General features: G+C 43.0%; 1 protein-coding gene across 2 annotated transcripts in view; it reads left to right on the top strand.

The window, feature by feature from the left end:
- Positions 1-185: 185 nt before the first annotated feature.
- Positions 186-16,688, top strand: part of LOC311112913 (protein Dok-7-like) — a 48,405-nt gene continuing 31,902 nt past the window's right edge. For both annotated transcript variants that reach the window (XM_084156053.1, XM_084156054.1), the window contains exons 1-5: positions 186-275; positions 374-419; positions 2,547-2,777; positions 4,716-4,916; positions 13,944-14,063. In XM_084156053.1, coding sequence (XP_084012179.1) covers positions 222-275; positions 374-419; positions 2,547-2,777; positions 4,716-4,916; positions 13,944-14,063 — 652 coding nt within the window. In that variant the 5' untranslated portion in view covers positions 186-221. The remainder of the gene's footprint in view (positions 276-373; positions 420-2,546; positions 2,778-4,715; positions 4,917-13,943; positions 14,064-16,688) is intronic.

Genomic DNA, 16,688 nt, shown 5'->3' on the forward strand with positions numbered 1-16,688 from the left:
TAATATCACCTGTTGAAAAAACAGCTGTTGAAGTATATCCTGGAAAATTCCTTAATTGGGTGGGTGCGGTTTTGTGTGTTGGTGCCAGAGGGGGGTGCACGACGCGCGTGTACAATGGGTGAGTGTGTGCCCCTCACCAGTAGTCTAAAGCTATTTTGAAAGTGACCGCTCATTCGGGCACGGGACAGCGACACTGCAGCTGTTTGGAACCATGACTGAAGATGACGGATACGGTTGTCGTGGAAGGATATGTCAAATTCAGAGATGGAAAAAAGGTGTTTACAAAACGAAATAGTTAATTGAATTTGCATGTGCTTCGAAGTTATACCGCATTTTAACACTAGCGTCTATTTTGTACCGTTATCTCTTTCAGTGGAAGACTAGGTGGGTCGTACTTCGCAAGCCATCGCCTGTAGCAGGTACGTCGCTCATTCTGTTCTACATTTCAAAGCGCGTAATACCATACACGTTTCTGGAATAACAGCGTACAGCTTTACAATGTTTGTCTTCGTTACATTTATGTGGTAATTTAAAACCATTCGATTCGAAAGTTTACTGCTGTGGTCTATTTACTACCCTAGTAAATCGATAAATAACTTTCTGCTTGTCATTTGCTAAACATCCCAAATGAAAAGCAACTGGAAACATAGTTGCATTACTGAATGCCATGGAATGAAATATTTTCTAATGCATAGGCCACTGTGCTGACGATAGGTTCTAATTTCAGGTTGCTCATTCATAACTTTGGCTATCCCGGTGGCCCCTGTATTAAAGTTCATGTGTTCTGGTAGGCTACTAGGCTACATTTAGAGGCTGCTGCTGCATGTGTTTATAACTGGTTTATAACCATGCATATCAGTCAATTAAGCTGGAAATACAATGTAGGAAATGTAGGCCTATAGTTAAATGTAAATGTCTGTAGTTTAAACTATAGTAGTTTAGTCTTCTGATTGGAAGTGATTACCTTTACTATGTTATTATTATTATTATTATTATTATTATTATTGTGTTTATTTATTATATGTTCATATATAATAGTAAATGCACTCTGGTGAAGTGTTGACTTTCCTTCAGTGCATGTTATTGTGATTGTGGGTCACCACATGAGTAGCCTACTATTCTCAAGTGGACATGATTTGCATGCATTGAAGACTTGCAGGGCAGCGGGCGCCAACTCTTTTGCACCATTGACTGACATTTCATGCTTTTAAGTGGGTTAACTCACAAAGATATGGGCTTTCATGTTCATCCACACTTTGATTATGTAACCGCAGTGGAAATAGATGGAGCGGCCATATTGTGTTACACTAAATCCTCCTTCTCTTTGCCTATCTGGGCTCTGCCCGTCCCTAGGTGTTTAATGGACTAGGCCGAGGTTGGATGCAACTATTCCTCATCCCTTTGAAGTCCCTGTTATCTCAGCTGTCCACAGTCATGCATGAGCTGTGTGTGTGTGTGTGTGTGTGTGTGCGCGCTTGGCGCCAGCGTGCGTGTGACAGAGATAATAAAAGGTATTGTTTTGTCAGTTGACACTGTGATTGTACTTCGAAAGTGCCAAAGAGAGGTGTGAGGAGGCCTCTGTCACTGACTACTGTCTGTCTTCATCGTGCCTGTACAGCCACAGTAAATGCCAAGCACCCAAGATAACTGTAGGCTACCCTCTGACATTCATGCTATGTCAAGGGGTACTGGTACTTACAGTAGGCCTGTTATTGTTTTATCACCTTGAGTGATGATGAGGCTGGACTAAAGAACAATCAGCATGTTTTAAATGGCATAGGCCTATTATGTGATTTAGCCATGTCTTACAGGAGCCAGGTGCTGTCAACAGGCTGGCTGAAAGTGCAAAAGTTGCTTATTGAGTTATTGTGTTGATTGTAGCCTTCCAGGATATTATAGTGATGTCAGAGTCCTTTTGATCTTTTAGAAGCAGGCTAGACAATATGGTCCATTTATTTCAGCCGTATTTCTTCCCTAGACAGCAGGGATGCACTGAAGTCTGGGTATAAGAACTCACATTTTCCCCGCATATCATCCTCTCACATCCGAACAGTCGGTACAATACACTGCACTACAATTTAGTACAGTACAATACAATACAGAACAGGACGATACGATACGATATGATACAATACAATACACAGTTTAACTTTTTAGCCTAACTGTTCCAGGAATACCTGTTTTTTAAAAGCTCAAATTGATTCTCACTCCACCCTATTCCCTGGAAGGTTTCTCAATACTATGATAACTCAATGTATAACACACTTTTCTGGTTGTATTTAAGTTCCTGTCATGCTTAGCCTCAACATTCACCAACAACTAGGACTGCTTTTAGACTGTGAGCCAGGTTCCTGGACACAGATTAAGACTAGTCCTGGACTAAAAAGCACATTCAATGGAGATTTCCTTTGAACATGCTTTTAAGTTTTAGTCTGTGTCCAGGAAACTGACCCTGTATGTTGTAGGATACAAATGTTATAGACCATCAATACTTTGTGAAACGTAAGGTTTTTGTTATGTTCTCTCTTCTCTCCCCATTTTCTTAGACTGTTTGGTACTTCTGGTCTACAAAGACAAGTCGGATAAAGCCCAGGGCCACCGGGAGAAGGGCAGCATCACCTTGGAGGATATCTGTGGTCTGGAGACAGGTCTCTCCTATGAGGGGGTGAGCTACACACTGGCCATCCTCTGCCTGAGCCAGGTTGCCGTGCTGGGCTTCGACGGCAAGGAGGCTCTGCTGGCCTGGGACATCCGCGTCCGCTACAGTCTGGGAGAAGGTGGGATGGTTTCTTTTCTAAACTTGATTACAACCAAACATCACTTTTGGGAGCGTAAATTAATTTGGGGTTTTGTTTCTGCACTAGATTTGGCTTTTTTTTTTAAATTTCTTTTGGTTTTTACAACCTAAGAATAGATTAATTGGTGTCCATACCATAGGTCTTTTCCACTTTGAAGTTTTAACTCCCAACAGGGTTTGGCCCAAATTCTTATGCTTTTGTGTTTCTATGGTTGAATTACATGGGGCCAAAACAAAGCCTGGGGCTAAGAGAGTATTATGCCACCAGGTAGTTAGTAGATAATATGTAATACTCTGTGAGGCGTTGCATCAAATCAGCTTGGTATAACTTGACCTGGCACATCGGTATCTGCTACAGCCTAGGCAACAGGTAGTCTGATGCGTAGGTCCTTGTTGACAGTGTTCTCCAATTACATACTCTTCTGGGTGACCCATGTGTTGTGTAATATGGATTTATGTAACATGGGCATCAAACCAAATAATATTACAGTGAGGTGTTTTAGATGTGTTACAGTGAGATGTTTTAGATGTCCATTTGATAACTGATTTAGTATGGAAACAAGGGGTATTACGGGTTGTATCTACTCATATCCCTGTCAGCACCTGGAAATACCAATTCATTTACATGTGTTTAGACTTTTCTATGCTCGGATGTTGTTTTCAAAGTTTAATAAGGCAATTGAGTCCAATTGAGTCCAACTGAATTGTGTTGTGGAACAAATGAGTGTAAAAGAGGTCACAAATCACAGAGGTAATGAATCTATTGTGTGGAGTATAATTGGAATGGTCATGCGAACATATCACAGCTGCCCTGTGTGTGTGTCCCCAAAGTTTATGCCAATTTGTGTGTGTGTGTGTGTACAATGTGTATGCCAATGTGTGCCTGTTCCACTCCACTGTGTGTGTGTTCCACTGTGTGTGTGTGTGTGTGTGTGTGGTGATTGCCGTGCTTTGGTGTGAAGTGTGGCCAGGCACGTAGAAATGTCACCTGCCAGCCCGTGGCTGTGTGCTTTTGTTGTGAGTTGTGTCACCCCATGAATCTCTCTCAAACTGAGCGATGACATGCCGGGACTGGCCGACATTTTCTCATCATCGAAGCCATCAATCTCTCACCTAACAGAGTTTACTCACCGGTATCAGTCATGTGTTTTAATGTAGTTACTGTTTAGCATCGAGGTACTCCCACCTATACACATACTCATTCACTGTTTCTCAAACACTTAAAATCCAAACGCGCACGTGCGGGTACACACACACACACACACACACACACACACACACACACACACACACACACACACACCCACACACACACCACTTAAAACATAGATAAACAGACACACAACACACGTTACTACCCTGGCCAGGCCTGCCTTTCCTCTTATGTTGCTCATTAGCAAAAATATTGACTCAATTACGTTGTTGTTTATGATAGGCTCTGATTGATTACATTTGGGCTTCAGATCTGAGCTCTACTCTGTTCTTAGTTCAGCTTACTGATCTCACTCTTAGCTTACAGACCTCACTCTCAGCTTACTGATCTCACTCTCAGCTTACTGATCTCACTCTCAGCTTACTGATCTCACTCTTAGCTTACAGACCTCACTCTCAGTTTACTGATCTCACTCTCAGCTTACAGACCTCACTCTCAGTTTACTGATCTCACTCTCAGCTTACTGATCTCACTCTCAATGCGCTCAACTGTTTCCCCTTCTTTTTATTGTGCAGTTAAATCAAAGCCACACTGGAGCAATAATGTTTGGAATTAAATAGTTTTCTCTATCCCTTTATAGTTATTGGCTACCATTGAAGCCGAGGGAGGCATAGTCTATAATGGGATGTTTTTATTAAGTCAATGACCTAATTTGTTTTTGTCTTGTATTTAAGTGGTTTTCAACTTATGTTCTTCTCTGTCCAGTCCACAGGTTTAGCGTTGGCATCTTACCAGGCACCAAGTTGGAGAGCGGGCCTGCGATTCTTCACTTGTGTAACAACCTATTGGTTCTGGCCAGGGACATCCCCCCTGTTATCATCGGCCAGTGGAACCTCCCGGACCTGCGCAGATATGGGCCTGTACCAAATGGCTTCGTCTTTGAGGGGGGAACACGCTGCGGCTACTGTGAGTTGATTGATGTCGCTGTTGTTGTTGCGCTACGTCTATTAACCATTGTGCTGTTATTGTCTCACGAAAAAGAAGAGTGGCGTTGTCATTGGTGCTTTCCAGTTTGACATTTGGCTTCAGCATGTGGATCCTTTGAACCTAAGCCCAATGGCCTATAAGATTAATCTTGGACTGTTTTCTAAGAACTGACACAAACATCTATCTCTATGTGATCTGATGAAGTATTATGGAAGTAATAAAGAGGATGTATTTGCTTGAGCGAGTCATAAGAATACTATCCAATACAGTACATAACAGTATGTGGCAACAGGAAATCATCCCCCACAGTAAAACTGTGATGGACTCAAATTCAAGTTGAATGTGGCATTGTGGCATTTCATGTAGGTTATACTGTATATGATGGTTATTATTTCCGATGACCATTGGGTACTTTGAAAGGACTAAAGGCTTCATTTGATTGATCTATGATGATGAGGGGATTTAATGACAGGAAAGTGGACAGTTACAGAAGTTAATTCAAACTACACATCTAAGCATTTGTCTAGTTTTATTTCTCTCTATCAGTTTCATGCCTGATTCACATGCAGAGTATGTTGACATGTTCTTTCAGCCTGTTGTATCACACCACAAGTTGGTCTAACTGACATGTTTCTATGATTTATCTCATCTTTGGGACTTCAACCGTGTTTTCATTGAGAGCATGAAAGACACATTTGGCATTCGGAGGATTTAAATCATTACACTTCCATGGGTTTTTACTCTTTGAGTCCTCTACCCTGTTGGTACAGCGTGCCAGCTGGCATCTTTCAGATAGAGAACATTAGTGTCGGAATTACAACTAGTGACTAGAGGGATGAACAGAGTTGCTGGGTGTTTCTTCATTTTTCTGACTCCAGTGTAGCTGTCCTTGGGTCCAACTCACATTAACATGTGTATGTGATTTGCGGTATGGTATTTTGCAGTTTACATCCTGAAATAGACACAAAACCGTTAGAGGGGGAATGGATGCGTGTCAACACCTGGAGTGGACACAGACAGGCACGCAAAGTACGCCGCATAGCTGAAGACATCAGAGCAATATTAATACACACGATCCACTGGAAACACGAGACTCCAGTATGTGATCCGTGATTTATTTAGCTCCATTCAATCTTCTGCTAGAGGCGCAACTTAATATCGTGAAGGTCACATCGGGGAACGTTTTCCAATCCATGTGTCGTAAAAAAAAAAGGAAAGCACATCCCTTTTTCAAAGACGGGAAATTTTTTTGTGTGTACATGGGATCTACAGTGCATTCAGAAAGTATTCAGACCCCTTCACTTTTTCCACATTTTTCCTTATTCTAAAATGGATAAAATAGTTTTATTCACTCATCAATCTACACACAATACCCCATAATGACAGGTTTGTAATTTGTTTTGCAAAATAAAATACATGAAATATAAGTATTCAGACCATTTACTCAGTACTTTGTTGAAGCACCTTTGGCAGCGATTACAGCCTTGAGTTGCCTTGGGTATGACGCTACAAGCTTGGCACACCTGTATTTGTGGAGTTTCTCCCATTCTTCTCTGCAGATCCTCTCAAGCTCTGTCAGGTTGGATGGGGAGTGTCGTTGCACAGCTATTTCCAGGTCTCTCCAGAGATGTTAGATCGGGTTCAAGTCCGGGCTCTAGCTGGGCCACTCAAGGACATTCAGAGACTTGTCCCGAAGCCACTCCTGCATTGTCTTGGCTGTGTGCTTAGGGTTGTTGTCCTGTTGGAAGGTGAACCTTCGCCCCAGTCTGAGGTCCTGAGTGCTCTGGAGCAGGCTTTCATCAAGGAACTCTCTGTACTTTGCTCCGTTCATCTTTCCCTCGTTCCTGACTAGTCTCCCAGTCCCTGCCGCTGAAAAACATCCCCACAGCATGATGCTGCCACCACCTTGCTTCACCGTAGGGATGGTGCCAGGTTTCCTCCAAATGTGATGCTTGGCATTCAGGTCAAAGAGTTCAATCTTGGTTTCATCAGACCTGAGAATCATGTTTCTCATGGTCTGAGAGTCCTTTAGGTGCCTTTTGGCAAACTCCAAGCGGGCTGTCATGTGCCTTTTACTGAGGATTGGCTTCCGTCTGGCCACTCTACCATAAAGGTCTGATTGGTGGAGTGCTGCAGAGATGGTTGTCCTTCTGGAATGTTCTCCTATCTCCACAGAGGAACTCTGGAGGTCTGTCAGAGTGACCATTGGGTTTTTGGTCACCTCTCTGACCAAGGCCCTTCTCCCCCGATTGCTCAGTTTGTCCGGGCTGTAGGAAGAGTTTAAGTGGTTCCAAACTTCTTCAATTTAAGAATGATGGATACCACTGTGTTCTTGGGGACCTTCAATGCTGCAGAATTGTTTTGGTACCCTTCCCCAGATCTGTACCACGACACAATCCTGTCTCAGAGCTCTACGGACAATTCCTTCAACCTCATGGCTTCGTTTTTGCTCTGACATGCACTGTGAACTGTGGGACCTTATATAGACAGGTGTGTGCCTTTCCAAATCATGTCAATTCAATTGAATTTACCACAGGTGGACTCCAATGAAGTTGTAGAAACTTCTCAAGGATGATCAATGGAAACAGGATGCTCCTGAGCTCAATTTTGAGTCTCATAGCAAAGGGTCTGAATATTTATGTAAGTATGATTTTTTGGGGTTTTGTATCATTTGATTTACACAACATGCCTACCACTTTGAATATGCAAAATATTTTTGTGTGTGAAACAAACAAGAAATAAGACAAAACAACAGAACTTGAGCATGCATAACTATTCACCCCCCCCCCCCCCCAAAGTCAATACTTTGTAGAGCCATCTTTTGCAGCAATTACAGCTGCAAGTCTCTTGGGGTATGTCTCTATAAGCTTGGCACATCTAGCCACTGGGATTTATGCCCATTCTTCAAGGCAAAACTGCTCCAGCTCCTTCAAGTTGGATGGGTTCTGCTGGTGTACAGCAATCTTTAAGTCATACCACAGATTCTCAATTGGATTGAGGTCTGGGCTTTGACGAGGCCATTCCAAGATATTTAAATGTTTCCCCTTAAACCACTTGAGTGTTGCTTTAGCAGTATGCTTAGGGTCATTGTCCTGCTGGAAGGTGAACCTCCGTCCCAGTCACAAATCTCTGGAAGACTGAAACAGGTTTCCCTCAAGAATGTTCCTGTATTTAGCACCATCCTCATTCCTTCAATTCTAACTAGTTTCCCAGTCCCTACCGATGGAAAAACATCCCCACAGCATGATGCTGCCACCACCATGCTTCACTGTGGGGATGGTGTTCTCGAGGTGATGAGAGGTGTTGGGTTTGTGCCAGACATAGCGTTTTCCTTCATGGCCAAAAAGCTCAATTTTAGTCTCATCTGACCAGAGTACCTTCTTCCATATGTTTGGGGAGTCTCCCACATGCCTTTTGGCGAACACCAAACATGTTTGCTTATTTTTTTTTCTGGCCACTCTTCTGTAAAGCCCAGCTCTGTGGAGTGTACGGCTTAAAGTGGTACTATGGACAGATACTCCAATATCTGCTGTGGAGCTTTGCAGCTCCTTCTGGGTTATCTTTGGTCTCTTTGTTGCCTTTTTGATTAATGCCCTCCTTGCCTGGTCCGTGAGTTTTGGTGGGCGGCCCTCTCTTGGCAGGTTTGTTGTGGTGCCATATTGCCATATGGGATGTTCAAAGTTTATGATATTTTTTTATAACCCCAACCCTGATCTGTACTTCTCCCTGACCTGTTTGGAAAGCTCCTTGGTCTTCATGGTGCCTCTTGCTTGGTGGTGCCCCTTGCTTAGTGGTGTTGCAGACTCTGGGGCCTTTCAGAACATGTGACTGATCATGTGACACTTAGATTGCACACAGGTGGACTTTATTTAACTAATTATGTGACTTCTGAAGGTAATTGGTTGCACCAGATCTTATTTAGTGGCTTCATAGCAAAGGGGGTGAATACATATGCACGCAACACTTTCCGTTATTTATTCTTTATAATTTTTTGAAAGTTATTTTTTTTATTTCACTTCACCAATTTTGATTATTTTGTGTATGTCCATTACATGAAATCCAAATAAAAATCCATTTAAATTACAGGTTGTAATGCAACAAAATAGGAAAAATGCCAAGGGGGATGAATACCTTTGCAAGGCACTGTATATTGATGAGGATTATTTATTTAAAAAAAATTCAGAAAAGGCTGTAACGTAACAAAATGTGGAAAAGGTCAAGGGTTCTGAATACTTTCCGAATGCACTGTATACATGGGCGCATCTGAATGTTTGTGTCTTGAAGGGCACGCATTCCAGAGATACACTATATATACAAAAGTAGGTGGACACCCCTTCAAATTAGTGGATTCGGCTATTTCAGCCACACCCATTGCTGACAGGTGTATAAAATCAAGCACACAGCCATGCAATCTCCATAGAAAAACATTGGCAGTATAATGGCCTTACTGAAGAGCTCAGTTACCTTTCCAACAAGACCGTTCATCAACTTTCTGCGCTGCTAGAGCTGCCCCGGTCAACTGTAAGTACTGTAATTGTGAAGTGGAAATGTCAAGGAGCAACAACAGCTTGGCCGCGGAGTGGTAGGCCACACAAGCTCACAGAACGGGACCGCCGAGTCCTGAAGCGCATAGCGCGTAAAAATCGCCTGTCGTCGGTTGCAGCACTCACTACAGAGTTCCAAACTGCCTCTGGAAGCAACATCAGCTAAATAAATGTTCCTCTGGAGCTTCATGAAATGGGTTTCCATGGCCGAGCAGCCGCACACAAGCCTAAGATCACCATGCGCAATGCCAAGCGTTGGCTGGAGTGGTGTAAAGCTCGCCGCCATTGGACTCTGGAGCAGTGGAAATGCATTCTCTGGAGTGATGAATCACGCTTTAACATCTGGCAGTCCTACGGACGAAATTTGGGTTTGGCGGATGCCAGGAGAACGGCATATGCCCGAATACATAGGCCCCTTAGTTCCAGTGAAGGGAAATCTTAATGCTACAGCTAACAATGACATTCTAGACGATTCTGTGCTTCCAACTTTGTGGCAATAGTTTCGGGAAGGCCTTTTCCTGTTTCAGCATGACAATGCCCCCATCAACAAAGCAAGGTCCATTCAGAAATGGTTTGTCGAGATCGGTGTGGAAGATCTTGAATTGGAACACCGACTGCGAGCCAGGCCTATTCGTCCAACATCAGTGTCCGACCTCACTAATGCTCTTGTGGCTGAGTAGAAAACCTTCCCAGAAGAGTGGAGGCTGTGATAGCAGCAAAGGGGGGACCAACTCCATATTAATGGCCATGATTTTGGAATGGGGTGTCTACATACTTTTGGTCATGTAGTGTCCGTTGTCGCAGCAGATGGAGAAGTGGGGCTACAGTGTTACTGGACCTCTGGTTTGGGGGTAATGTTGCTGCATGGTGTCTGGTGGTGAACTGGCCTCTTCAGTCTTTCCCATGTAGACTTTCTTCAAGGCCAGGCTCAGCGTCCGTCTATAACAACTCCCAGTGTTGTCAAATATCAAAACTGAGACATTTCAAAGCCATGTTATGGCAATGGAAACAGGGATGGGTAACAAAGCTATACTGGTGGGGGAAAGAATCTGTTTTTTATAGAGCTGATCAAAGTATGTAGAATCACCCTGTCTTTTATCTTGGATAAAATAATGATACCTGCATTTGACATCTGACCAAAGATACTACTTCAAAACCCAGGATATTTCCGTTGAGAAATAAAGAGCTTTAACAATGCTTTTAAGGAGCAGAGACAGGGCCGTCTGAGTGCAGATGGACAGTAGTAAGTGTGTTGTTATATGACTTAGTTCTCACTCAGTGCTTTCATCTCCTGGTGCTGGTGTCAGTTAATGGCCGCTGCTTGGAAGACTGTCAACTGCCACTGAGCCTGGGTAAAAATAAGAGGACTAACATTGACTCTCGTTGCTTCGCCGCATAACTTATTTACACGCTTGTCTAAAAACCTGTCCCCCCAGCGAATGACGGCGCCTTGGTTTGGTCATATGGTTCTGACTTTATAAGGTAGAAGTGGAGATGTCCATTAAGTTAGGGTGGGGGTGGGGAGTGTGTGATGTGTGCTGCTTAGCTTTGTTGAAGCCTTTTCATGATGTCATCATTAAGGAAGTTAGTTATCTCACCTGTTGCTTGTTGTTGTTGTTGTTGTTGTTGTTGTAGCCGGAGCCTTGAGTTGTCCTCAAAGCACCACTCATTCCACTCATTCATTCAAAGCATCACTCAATGACAGAGGACTTTGCACTCATGTACTGAAATAAATCGATGCAGTAGTAGACATTGCAGCTATTGAACCCATTCATACTGTAAATGATACTCAAGTGAGATTATTAACTAACCTTTTGAATTGGCCATTTTACTCAGAACAGGATGATAGACGACAACAGATTACTGCAGACAGGAGATGTTGTAACCAGTGGAGGCTCCTCATTGGAGGAAGGGGAGGACCATCCTCCTCAGTGAATTTCATAGAAATAAAAATAGTGAAACATTAGTTATTCTTTTTAGATAAAACTATACTAAGTATATTCACGTCACCAAATAATTGATTATAACACACTGTTTTGCAATGAAGGTCTACAGTAGCCTCAACAGCACTCTGTAGGGTAGCACCATGGTGTAGACAGAGGACAGCTAGTTTTGTCCAATAGAAACTCTCGTTTGCAATTGTTGGACTAATGATTACACCCTAGATCAGCTTAATGCAGGCAAGATTGTGCAAGGCGGTATTGAATGTGTAAGTGTCTGTCACCTTCAAATTTCTCTCGACATGTGCACCTACGTTGTAAACTTTAATTCATAGGCTAGGTTGTAGCAACCTGGGTATAGGGAAAATGTGATTATCATGTAGTAGCCTAAAGCTATGGATGTCATCCAATATGCTGTAATAGAAATAAGGCCATGCTCATGAAAAAAATTAGCGTCCTCCCTCATCTTAAACGGCACCGACCCCACTGGTTGTAACATACGTCTTGAGTCCCCCTCAGTGTAAACATCTGAGTGGTCTTAGCTGCTAACCTCTGATCCCTTCTTAGGGTCGGTGGCATCTAAAGAATGTGACAGGGGGTAGCTCTGTGGTGGGTGGTCTCAGGACCAGGTGACAGAAGGACCCTTTTGGTGACACCCCCTGGTGTGTCTTGGACTTGGGAATGATGGTTAGCAGCCTTGGCTGTTAGCAGGGAGGGCAAGAGGGCAGGAGAGGTCCTGACCCATTAACCCTCACACCCTTGCGCCCTTCACCACCTTTACACTTTGAATTTGACATTTTGAGTGACCAGAGCTGTATATCAGAGATCTTGATTTTTGACTGTTCATTTGTGTTGTGTGAGGCTTTATTTAGCCTTAGGTTATTTAGCATACAGATGTAGGATCTTATTTTGATCACAGCAGGAAATGCAAACTTGTAGTGTATTCAAGGTTTGAAAAGGCTTCTAAAGACTTAATTTGCCCTAACGAAAAATGTATCAAGCTCTACAAAAATCCACATACTACACGGAACAAAAATATAAACACAACATGTAAAGTGTTGGTTCCATGTTTCATGACCTGAAATAAAAGATCCCAGAAATGTTCCATTCACACAAAAAACATATGTCTCTCAAATGTTGTGCACAAATTTGTTTACATATCCTGTTAGTGAGCATTTCTCCTTTGCCATGATAATCCATCCACCTGACAGTTAAGGCATATCAAGAAGCTGATTAAACAGCATGGTCATTACACAGGTGCACCTTGTGCTGGGTACAATGAAAGGCCACTCTAAAATGTGCAGTTTTGTCACACAACACAATGCCACAAATGTCTCAAGTTTTGAGGGAGCGTGCAATTGGCATGCTGACTGCAGGAATGTCCACCAGAGCTGTTGCCAGATAATTTTATGTTAATATATCTACCATAAGCATTGTTTTAGAGAATTTGGCAGTGCGTCCAACTGGCCTCACAACCGCGTTGTGTGGCCGAGCGATTTGCTGATGACAACGTTGTGAACAGAGTGCCCCATGGTGGCAGTGGGGTTATGGTATGGGCAGGCATAAGCTACGGACAACTAACACAATTTCATTTTAGCAATGGCAATTTGAATGCACAGAGATACCGTGACGAGATCCTGAGGCCCATTGTCTTGCCATTCATCCAGCGCCATGACCTCATATTTCAGCATGATAATGCACAGCCCCATGTCGCAAGGATCTGAAAATGTCCCAGTTCTTCCATGGTCTGCATACTCACCAGACATGTCACCCATTGAGCATGTTTGGGATGCTCTGGATAGATGTGGACGACAGCATGTTCCAATTCCCGCCAATATCCAGCAAATTCGCACAGCCATTGAAGAGGAGTGGGACAACATTCCACAATGGGACAACATTCCACAATCAACAGCCTGATCAACTCTATGTGAAGGAGAGGCAAATTATCTGGTTACACCAGATACTGGTTTTCTGATCCACGGCCCTACCTTATTTTTTTATGTATCTGTGACCAACAGATGCATATCTGTATTCCCAGTCATGTGAAATCCATAGATTAGGGCCTAATGAGTATGAACTGTAACTCAGTAAAATCTTTTAAATTGTTGCATGTTGCGTTTTTATTTTCTGTTGCTGCAGGATTATTTTCCTGCTGTAGCAAACTGGCTCAAATTAAGATCATACATCTGTATTCTGGAATGTAGTGGGTTAACATAATTTAAACTCAGCAGTTTTTTAATATCTAAAGAAGTTCAAGGCTGCTCTTATTTCACTATCTGGCTAAGTTGAAATGGACGTCAATTTGCAGATGGATGACAATCCAGAGTGGTCCATTCAGTCTGTAAACAAAATGAATGGGTGCTAGCTATTGGTGTGCTTGTGTGCCAACTGGCCAGTACAAAGATGTATCTCTGTACTCTACTTCCATCCAGTTATAATTGACCCAGAGGGATGTGGTAAAACATTCTATCTAAAGAGTGAAATGTGACATTAAGCCGGCGGACTATGTGTGTTTCCTACAGGGGCTGGCGTCTTCTTCCTATCGTCCATGGAGGGCGAGCAGATCAGCTTTCTGTTCGACTGCATCGTCAGGGGCATCTCCCCCACCAGAGGCCCTTTTGGACTGCGGCCAATCCTGCCAGGTCAGTACCAAAGGTGTTTACTGCTGCGTTGTCGCGGCTAGCTATACGGCTTGCCCAAACAAGTACATACAGACCAGGGTGGTGAATTTATAGGACAGGACATATGGGAGTTAGGAGTATTTTTATCACATTTCTGGGCAATTTAAATGGAGAATATGGATGAAATGTAGCCTCAATGTATCCTTGTGGTCATTCTGAGGTAAGTTATGTAGAGGTATATTATCCATTGTCTTTTCGCCTTCTGACTTGGCAAACACTTAAATTGAACATTTGCTGTCTTAATTAAAATTAAGCGTTCTTCAAGAGATACTTTGTGTGGGATTTATCCTCACTATAATAGTAGCCCACCATGTGCTTTCTGGAATGCAGCCACTTCCAGAGGTTGTTACACTGAGTCCCATGGATTCCATCCAATGTACTTGGATCCAACAGCATTATGACTGACAGCTGTTTTATACATAATTGGATTATCTGGGTACAGACCATAATATTAGTGAATATAATCTGATAACCACTGGACTAACTGTACCGTAAGCAGCGTATACAACGGGGCCACCTTATATATATGTAATAGGATAACCACTGTACTAACTGTAATTATAGCAGCAAATTCAATCCAGTCACCTCTGCATAGTCTGTTGCGTCGTGAGAGAGGGGTTAGTGTGGGCGCTGCAGCTGTGGCTTGTCCCACTGGGTATTCCTGGTTTCACACATCCCCTCGGCCAATCAGGCCTTGAGCTCATCTCCTATTATTGTAGTCCGTAGTAGAATAAATAGCAGGGGACGATGTCAGAGGGAGAGCGGGAGGTCAAAGTCACAGTTCACACAAGCAGAGCGCACCAAACCCTTCTAATCACTCTGGGCATGTGTGTAACCTCATCCCCAGAATTCCTGTGTCCCCTGCTCTCCCCCACCACTAGCACACACTCAGTGCCCCTCTCTCTCTCGTTCTCTCTCTCTATCTCTTGCTTTGTCTCTTTCACATTTTCCCCTTGCTTTGCCCCCCATTTCTCTCTCTCTCTCTCTCTCTCTCTCTCTCTCTCTCTCTCTCTCTCTCTCTCTCTCTCTCTCCTCCCTACTCTCCTGTAAACACCACTGTCCCTTCTCGTGCAAGGGAACAGGGTTGTTGACAAGACGCTGAAGCAGATGCCAGCTGTTACGTCCAGTTGATTGCAGTCTTTTCATTAACCGTTAGATATGCCGGTATCACATAAATGGCAATCCATTTGAAATTCTCGAGGTAGTCTTTTGCCATTTGTATGTCATTTTGCCCTCTACTTGCACAATATAAATGACAATGACCCTTGGAAATTACCCTTGACAAAATATGGGTTGACCAGGAAATCAATGTAACTTACCAATAACAGCTGACCTTGGGTTGGGACTAAGGTAACTTACATTAGATCCTCAGCGCAGTACTAACGATCCGTAGCCACACCATCTCCATTACGCGTACCACAGGGGCCACGTGGCAAGCAGTGCTATTAATAAACACATGTAGTGTTGCACAAACAGCAAGGTGTACCCCTGTGTGACCCTGTTCTCTATTACCTCGCTAAAGGCCTGGCATTCTCACCCTCACAGATAGAGGGCGACGTGACAGCATAACGATAACGCTAGCACTTGAGGTCGTCTCATTCTCAGTACTGGGTCATGTTCAGTAGGGCACACCGTAGCGAAAAGTTTTGCATAGGAAAACAAAAATCTGTGTTCTTATTGGATACGTTCAGGTATTACCTTTTCGGTTTGACTTCGTTTAAGATCTGTTTTCTTCCTACTGAACAGGACCCTGTACTGATACTGCCTGCCCTATTAGATGTGTGCTAGAGAAAATGTAACTTGTGTATACACTAGTAACCCTTCTGTTGATCACAGCTAGAGTGACCACATTTAAAATAACCAAATGCGGGACAAAGGGATGATTTTGCTGGACATTAATACATGTTTATTCCCCCACACAAAAAGCCCAAACAAGCTAATTGTAGTGCGCCCATAGGCTATTTTTGTCATGCTGAAACGAGAGACCAAATGTGTGTCTGTTTTATGAAAATCTGGGAATTCTTGGCCAAGGAAACATTTCTGGTTGGCCTCAGGGAATGTAAAACAGTTAAGAAGGGAGACTTTGAACACTGGATTGAGTGAAGTAGCAGCAAATATGTTAAGTGAGCAACTAATGAACATGGAGAGCCTCTCAAGTTTGACAAAATCACCTTACATGTTTTCAGTTTAATCACCTTATATATATTTTCAGTCTAATACGGCTATTTACTTACTTTTGTAGCTCTTCCTCAGAAGCATGCTGTTTTAACTGTCCTCTCCAAGTTTAGCTGGAATTTCGACCGAAAGGATTTGACAAATGGGATTGGTTGACGATGACATTGGCCTCGCCTTACGCTGCGCTGGATATCAGATCTCAACAACGATTGGATTAGTGTTTAACATCTCCAGTACCACATCCTTATGATATACAGTACCAGTCAAAAGTTTGGACACACCTACTCATTCCAGGGTTTTTCTTGATTTTTACTATTTTCTACATTGTAGAATAATAGTGAAGACATCAAAACTATGAAATAACACATATGGAATCATGTAGTAACCAAAAAAGTGTTAAACAAATAGCCA

Source organism: Coregonus lavaretus (genome assembly GCF_964263955.1).
Source record: "Coregonus lavaretus genome assembly, chromosome: 39".
NCBI lineage: Eukaryota > Metazoa > Chordata > Actinopteri > Salmoniformes > Salmonidae > Coregonus > Coregonus lavaretus.